The 8,622-nt window shown below is 39.5% G+C and overlaps 1 protein-coding gene across 1 annotated transcript in view; it reads left to right on the forward strand.

Moving 5' to 3' along the window:
• LOC105934489 (contactin 3b) overlaps nt 1-7,352 on the forward strand; it is a gene marked incomplete at its 5' end in the record, with an annotated part of 45,736 nt that extends 38,384 nt beyond the window's left edge. The window contains 4 exon segments of the mRNA XM_036134043.1: nt 2,249-2,435; nt 6,235-6,347; nt 6,442-6,607; nt 7,141-7,352. Coding sequence (XP_035989936.1) covers nt 2,249-2,435; nt 6,235-6,347; nt 6,442-6,607; nt 7,141-7,232 — 558 coding nt within the window.
• Nucleotides 7,353-8,622: the final 1,270 nt, after the last annotated feature.

Here is an 8,622-nt window from a genome sequence, read left to right on the forward strand (position 1 = left end):
ATAAAAGTCTTCCTTCTGGTATTCAGAAATTATTTAAGTTAAGAGAAAATAAATATAATTTGCGAGGTTTGTTTATATTTGAATGTGCAAAAGAGAAAAGTCAGATAAAGTCTAGATGTGTTTCAGTTATTGGTGTGAAACTGTGGAATGAATTGAATGATGAATTTAAGTTATGTCCTTTCTTGGTGAACTTTAAAAGAGCTTTAAAATGTAAAATGATAAAATCTTACGCTGTTATGTAGATTTATATATGTACTACGTACTTGAATTTGAATTTGAAGAAATCCTGGTAGGTTGTAAGGTAAAAAAATAGGGTAGGCAAGAATAAGCTTTGCTTCGGCCTATTCCTTTTTTGGTAAACTGTGGGTTTGTCTATTGTTTTTTTTGCTGTTACTTGTGTTTAATGTGGACAATTTACCAAAATAAATAAAGTGATTGATTGAAGTGATAATATGGCAGCATCATGCTGTGGGAATTAATTTCTTCAGTAGAGATTGGGAGACTGGTCTGAGCTGAGAGCACCCTAAACATACAGCCAGAGTTACATTGCAATGGTTTAGATCAAAGCATGTCCATTTGTTGGAATTAGTAACGTGCGATATATTGGCATTACCATCGTTATTAGCTCATGTTTGTCAATTTTCAACAAAAAAAAACAACCAAACAAAAACAAAGTTATCCTATTTTATGTAAGATCAATTATCAGTTTCTGTCTGTATCCAAAAAAGGCATTTCTTAAGAAATATGAACCAACATAGATGTGTTAAACTATCACATACCCTCTTTAAAGAGATATGAGGAGAGTTTTGTGCATTTAAATGTCTTATGCAAAGATCAGGGTGCAATATGACGTTTATCAAGGAGATCAAGCATACACTTTTGACTTACAGGTTTTTCTCAATGCACCTCTAAAGATAAAGATGAGAGAATATTGATATCTATACTTGCCATAATTTTCATCAACGCATCCATAGTTTGAAGAGCTTCCAACTGTCATTGCATCGAAAATGTGCTTCTAACGAGAATTGACTCGTAAGTGCTAAATAAAAATGCACCACATGCTTTTGAGATTTCATTTCTAAAAAATAAAAATAAGAAAAACCTTGTAACCTTTCAACTCCTAGTTTTATAATGCTTTGTGTTCGTCTTTCACATAAAAATCCCCACTTTATACATTGCAAATTGCAGTTGTAATGTCACAAAATATAGAAAAGTACAAGGTTAGGTGAAATATTTTGCTGGGCACTGGATGTCATTCAGCTCCCTTTATATGTGCATCAACACAGATATTCAAAGCACCGCCCACCTAATCCATTTTTTTTTTTCAAAGATGCAAAATGCGCCTTGGTGTTTATACTCCCCACAATGCTTTATGAATATTTGACACCTTTGGCCGTTTGCATAAAGCAGTCTTGTCGGCATAGCACTGGCCTCATTGCCCTTTCCAACCATAGCACAATTCACAAATCGCAGACCTGAAGTGGATTAAGGTCGCTGAATCTCAATAGACTACCTACCCCATGACAACAAACCTATGAAGTGCTTATACTAACAACATGCTGGACTGCAAGTAAGTTCCAAATCAAGTCCTTTCAGGGAGATTATATTGCTGTAAATGGTACTCTGACACTTTATTTGTTGGCTTCAAGTAATTGCAAAATGGGGAAATTTTAAATGGTGAAAAATAAAAAAAACAGGCGTATTCCTAGAGGAACCCTAGAATATAATCATTTATTGAATTAACTTTTATGTTGGATAGTAATGCACTGATTAATAGCAAACACACCAATGTAAGCCAAATATCTGCCAATTTGCTTTGTTAATTACTGCACCACCTGCACCCATCAGTGTCAGCAGACCGCCTGAAGCTAAACTGACTTGCTATGCGTTTTGCTGTGTTTTTTTTTATTGTTCCATTTTAATATATTTATTCAATAAGGATTTTCAAAAGGAAAAATTAGATGCATTTTTCCTCCACTATGTGAGCATGCCTGTGCACTATGTGAGCATATGACCCACCAACGCCCTGCTCATAAAACCCGGATGGCTGACAGGATGCACATTACTAATTTAAACTCCACTTGCTAAAAATGTTTTATTCATTTTACCCTATCTCCACTTCTGAAATACAAACAGTATCTCACATATCATGATATATTCTTTTAAATTTTAATACTGTAATTAAATGCACCAATAAAATAATGCTTCCACATTCTAGCCTCTTTTTTTTCCCCTCCTTTCCTTTTAGGTTGTGTATTGGGAAGATGACACCAAGCCTGACACTGTTGGCAAAGTGCGTATAACTGGAAACTACACACAGGTTAACATCACGGGGCTGAAAGCGAACACGGTGTACTACCTCTCTGTGGCTGCCTTTAACACTGCTGGGCCCGGGCCGCAGTCAGCGCCCATCAACAACACCACAAGAAAACCACGTGAGTCCTTCCCATGAGGTACAATGATGCCAACATGAAATCTAGATGAGTTTTTCAGCTAGCTGTGCAGCCTTCTTAAAGAAAACCTGACAGATGAGCTTCCTAGAAGTCTAAAGGTGCCCTTGGAGGATGATGGTGAAAATCCTGCTGGCCTTAGCTGGATAAGTTTAAAACTAATAACTAAAAGTATCATGAAGAAACAAACGTATACAGCTTCACATGGGAGCAGGTGTTATTTTCACAAAATTTATAAAGGTGTCTGTGTGGATGTGGAGACACTACTTTATTTATTTGTATGCAAATAAGGAAAACATTTGAAACACAGCAAAATAAGCAGGCGGATACAAGGACTAGTAACCTAGATTCTGACATAATTGGTAAGGAATGAAAAAATAAGATTTAGTTTCTTGGTGGTATTCGAATTAAGATGATATGTAGAAGTTTAACTGCTGCTGCATTGTGGAATTAGTTATGACCAGAATCAGACTAGCTCAATAAACCATAGTGAACAAAACTGACTAAAACCAATATTTCTTTTGTACTGTGAGATTGTACATTTGATTTTTCTAATTTTAACAATTTCCGAGGTTAGATTTTAAGTGCTGAAAAATGTGTGTACAAAAATATGTTTAGCCCAACCTTGTGAGCCCTGCATTTTTCCCCGTTTCAGTATGCAGGTTTTTTTTTCTTGTATCTGGCCCTTAAATTCTGTTTTCACTTAACCTAGCATGCTAAATGAATAAGGTTGCAACAACACCTTGGCAACCCAGCTTACTTTGTGATTCATTCAGCTGGAAAATATTTCACCACTTTGGAGCACTTTTTGTTTTGCACAAAGCATTCAACTCTCAGAGGATCAGTCAACCAATATGTAGGGACTGTGGGGTTAAACCAAAAAATAAATCATAGTAGGGCTGTTCCTTTTACATCATTCATTCTAGTGCAGAGGTGGGTTTTCTATAACTGGGAACACCTGATAACCATCTCAAAAGGTCAAAAACTTCTCATCTACAGCCCAAATACCAGATGAGTTGAAAAGGAGGCACCATGGTTGCAGAGAAGGACCAAAGAAGAGAAAGAGAAAAAGAAAGTTGAAACCATTTCATTTGAGATAATCTTATTGATTATCAGGGTGTTATGTGATAATTGGGAAACAAGTTGGATTTCAGGATCACATCCCCAACTCCAACATCTTTCTGCCAGGCTTTCTTACCATAGGAGGTGACAGAGATTTGGAGGGGAGCAGAAGAACAGCAAAGGAGGTTGATTGTGAACAACAAATGGTGTAATTCAGGACATCTTATTTACCAAGAGTTCACCAGTGTTGTTTGGGCACCCGCTTACATTTAACTATCTGCTGTTGCCAATACTGCTTGGGAAGCTAGAAACACAGCACCGCAATTAATTTGTGGCAATATCTGGTGATTTTAATCCCACCTCACTCTCTGCTACACTTCTGGTAGAGGGGTTTGTCAGCCCCTCTACCAGAGAAAGCAAAATGTTGGATTTAATTTTTGCAAATGTCAAGGATTCATGCATCTCAAAAGCAAGACCCAAGACAAATAAGTCTTGTTTTTCTCTGCTCAGAGTATAGTGAAGAGTTGTTGGTGAAGTTGTGAAGAGATGGTCACAGGAAGCTGAAGAAGCCCTTCAGGGTTGTTTTAAAGCTATAGACTAGGATGCACTGTGCCAGCCACACAGAGAGGACAGCAGTGCTATGACTGTATGTGACTGTCTATATAAACGTCTGTGGATGACATCATCCCCCCCAAAACAGTGAGATGCTCCTCCAAACACAAACCCTGGATCGCAAGTGACCTGAATTGTCTGCTAAACAAGAATAAAGAGACAGGGAATTATTGAGGAGTATACAGACGCAACTTAGTCAAGATAAGACAGAAAGGAAGTGTACAGCTGCAGAGCAAGCTCCAGCAAAACAAGATAATAATATATATCCTGACTGAGCCAATGAACTGAACACGTTCTTTAAGAGGTTCAGTTCAGGAACATTCTTAGCGTCCACATCTCCTGCCCACAAACAAAAAACTCCTTTCCTTTGACCCACAGCTTTCATATCATACCTCATAAGTGTTATCTTCCACCTGGGCCATGGCTCCATGCTTTTTACATGTTTGTCTTTAACCAAATCTGAAGATGGTGGTGCTCTCTTTACCTCCGCCTTCCACCTGTATGTCTCTTAAAGTGAGCTTGAATAAGGCTGCAAGTCCAGACTGTGTCAGCCGCTGAGTCCTGAAGGTGAAGAGCAGCTCTGGTGGGATTCTGCAGAACCTCTTTAACCATAGCCTGACCCAGGAGAAAGTTCCAGTGTTGTGGAAGACCTTCTGACTTGTCCCTCTACTAATGAAAACTTGTCCATTAGCCCTCAATTACCCCGTTCACACTATCCTTTTTTAACCGAGCCGAGACCAGTCCGAGCTCGGTAACCGAGATAACTCTGGAGTGTAAATGGAACGGAAACTGAACTGAACCGAGCCAGACATGACTGGACTGCGCTAAATGCAGCCCAGTTCCAGAGGTGGGTTCGGCTCGGTTTTACCCTAGCTGGGTTATCTGATAACGAAGAGCGCATGAGCCAACCGCGTCATCTCCGTGCGGTCAGCTGACATTTCAGACATTCATAAAATACTAGCTTCCCTACCGTGACACACGATTTCCAGTGATGATTCTGCTTAGCGGTGTGATGAACCTCAGCAACTCTGTCAAGTAAATTCACCAAAAGTTGCAGTCTTTGCCTGACTCACCGCAAACAACGACGTATCACCAAGCATAACTGCCTGAATGTTACGGGCGCCGCCATTTTGATTTGCTTGGTGCCGCCTTCAAACCCAGAGAGCAGTAGTACCGCAGATCGTCACTAGGAGGCGAGGAAACCAAGGAACCAAGATAGCGTGATGTGTAAACGGTCGCCAGAACCAAGCTCGGCTTGGTTAACTGACCCAAGCTCGGACCGAACTCGGCCTGGATCGGTTTAACAAGGGTAGTGTAAATGGGGCTGATGACTCGATGACCTGTTGCCCTGACATCCCACATCATAAATGTCCTAGAGAGACTTCTGGTGGCCTACCTGAGGAAGCAAATCATCTATCAGGACCCCTTGCAGTTTTCTTATTGCTGTGGAGTTGGAATTAAAAATGCCATCATACACCTGCTTCAACGATACACCTGTACAAAGCAGGCAGCACTATGAGGATCACGTTCTTATATTTGTCCAGTGCATTTAACGCAGTTAAGTTTAATTTTCTTTGTCAGAAACTCCAAAAAACTGATGTAAAGACAAGAATCCCCTGGATCAAAGACTACCTGGAAAACAGGCCACATGTTTTGAAACAAAAGAGTTGTGTGTCTAACCAGGAAGTCAACAGCACAGGAGCACCACAGGGGATTGTTGTCTCACTGTTCCTTTTCACTCTGTTCACCTCAGACTTCCAGTACAAGGCAGACTCCTGTTAGCTGCAGGATTACAGTCTTTAAGTTTAAGTTTGTTATTTTGCGTCACAGGCAACCTCGTTCCTTCAGCAATACCAATTATAATATATTTTATATACTTTAAGGGGTGTGAATAGTTTTTAAAACACTGATTAAAAAGATCAGAAATATATTTATATGATGTTAATCTAGTGTCTCAGGTCGACCATAAAGGTTAAATGCTTTATGAGTGTGCTCTATTTTAACTAGAATTCTGTAAACCATCCAACATTCAGTTCCTGCAGTGTTTTTTAGAAAAACAAGCACCCAGCTAATCATTTGTATATATATTTATGTCTGATTTTTTTTCTAGCACCAGACAGGGCTCCGCTCAACATACAATGGAGCATGATTGGCTCCACACTAACGCTGCACTGGGACCCTGTAGTTGCCATGGAGACAGAGTCAAAGGTGACTGGATATCTGGTAGGTTCCGATTCATTCCAAACCAAAAAAATCTATGCTCTGATTTTGTCTCACGCATTAGTTAATTTCCCTTCACGACCATGCCCTGTTACAGGTGATTCTGAAAAGACATCGATACAACGACATCCACACCATCTTCACAAACAAAACCACAGCTGAGCTCAGCCTCTCAGCCAGCGACAACTATCTCATTCAGATCAAGGTCCTGAGCGAAGGTGGGGAAGGTGTGGGCAGCGAACCCATTCACATCCATAAATTAAGTGAGCTTACCTTTCTTCTAACTTTTATCTCTTCCCTTTTTTTGACCACTGCTAAAGTTCAAATGAGGATTTATCCATTTAGGACAAGAAATGCAATTTCGCTTCATTGGATCTGTTTCCAACCACGTGTAATAGACTTATTCTGAGCGTAAAGAAAGCGACCTTTTTCCAAAAGCATGCACTGTGTCATCCATCTCTGCCATTGGGTTATTATTCCTTGTTGACTGGCTGCACAGGGCTGCAGCATATAAAGCAGGTCTGTGCTCCCATCTTGCTGCAGAGCAACACTGTGAGGCAGCTCGGTTTGCGGAGCTCCTCTTTGATGTGATACAAACTTCATCTTCCTTGGGATGCTTTAATAGCCTCTCCTGTTGAAAGCTAGTGGTAGTCTAGATATGGAAAAAAAATCACTCTTGCCTTTTGATTTATGATGACTTGTCAGATGTAGATGGTAGCAGGGTTTTTTTTTTTACCTCTTGTTGTGATTGGTATTTCTGGATCTTCTAAACTCTTCTGCTGGGTTTCTCTTGCAGGCATGGGAGCGCGGGGTTCTGGAGCCAGCAGTCTCAGATGGTTGTCTTGCTCCACAATCCTCGTCAGTGGACTTTTGTTTTCTGTCTGGTGATGTCAAGCCTCCGCCCTTCTTTTTTCATCCATACGGATTGTCCCATGTTGAAACCCCCCCACTGGACTAAAGTCCATGTCTGAGAAGAAAAACTGGGAGAGAAAGGGAAAAGGACTAGACCACGTCAAAATCTTAAAGGGAACACGCCATTTTGTTTAAATAGCCATCCAAAAAAGAAGTGGTGAATCACCTGCATGATATTTTTTACAACTTCTTCCTCTGACGAAAAATTGCCACTCTTCTCTATATTTTATTTTAGAAGTTGCCTATATTTCCCGATTTGTTTCATAACTTTTGAGATCGACTTGCCTTAAAACCCTCTTTGATGAAACGGTCCAAACCAAAGTAGGCAACAATGGCTGCTTCAACCATATACAAAAGTGCAAAAAAAAAAAAAAAAAAAAAAAAAAAAAAAAAGTTCCTCACCCTGTAATTTTCACAGCACAGTCTTCACATCTTAACTTTTGGTTGCTCCTATAATTTAGTTTGTCAAACTGACCTAAAACCATTCATTCAGAGCAATGCTGTTAGGCAAACTGATGCTAATGCATTTCCTTGGAAAAGAACTCACACCTCTTGAGCCTCAACGTATTAGAATTGAGTCTCACATACTAACACAATGTAGCATATAATTGTAAAGTGAAAGAATATTTTTTAAGCGTTTTATTAATACTATCTGAAAAGTGTTGTGTGCTTATATAGTGTGTCTACTGTTGTTTGACACCCCAAAAAGCCAGTGCAACCATTGCCTTTAGCGATCATCGTATAACGTCAATTGCATTGATGTTTGATGCTACTTTTGGAGAATCCTTTTGCACTACAATTAAAACAGAAAGTTTTTTTGGGATATGTTTATACCAGATTTGGGCATACAGAGACATTTTTGTGTCTATATTTATTTAAAATATATCTCAGACTCAGATTGAACAACAATTCCTTTGTAGATATAGCTGTATGTTTAGGGTCGTTGTCCTGCTTGAAGATAAACTTCAACCCCAATTCCAAGTAGCTTGCTCCCTACAACAGAACGGCCCTGTGTTTAGTTTTCATCCATCTTTCCATAAAATCTGTCAAGCTTTATTGTCATTGCCGAAGAAAAATTATTCCCATAGCATGATGCTGCCACCACCATGTGCCACTCCGCAGAAGGTGGCTTCCTCCAATCTGAACAGAATACGTTTTTCCACGTTTGTTGTGTCCCCCACAAAACCTGTGGCAAAATGAAAACGGGAATTTTGATAACTTTCAAACAGAACGGTTGTATTTATAGTTCTGCACAAATATACATGTATCTATCTTACTTATTATTCAAGTGACTTATGAAGCCAATTGGTTGCACTGGGTTTTATTTAGAGCGGGCCAGGTTAAAAGAGGCTTGGTACATATGTGT

Source organism: Fundulus heteroclitus, unplaced genomic scaffold, assembly GCF_011125445.2.
Source record: "Fundulus heteroclitus isolate FHET01 unplaced genomic scaffold, MU-UCD_Fhet_4.1 scaffold_720, whole genome shotgun sequence".
NCBI lineage: Eukaryota > Metazoa > Chordata > Actinopteri > Cyprinodontiformes > Fundulidae > Fundulus > Fundulus heteroclitus.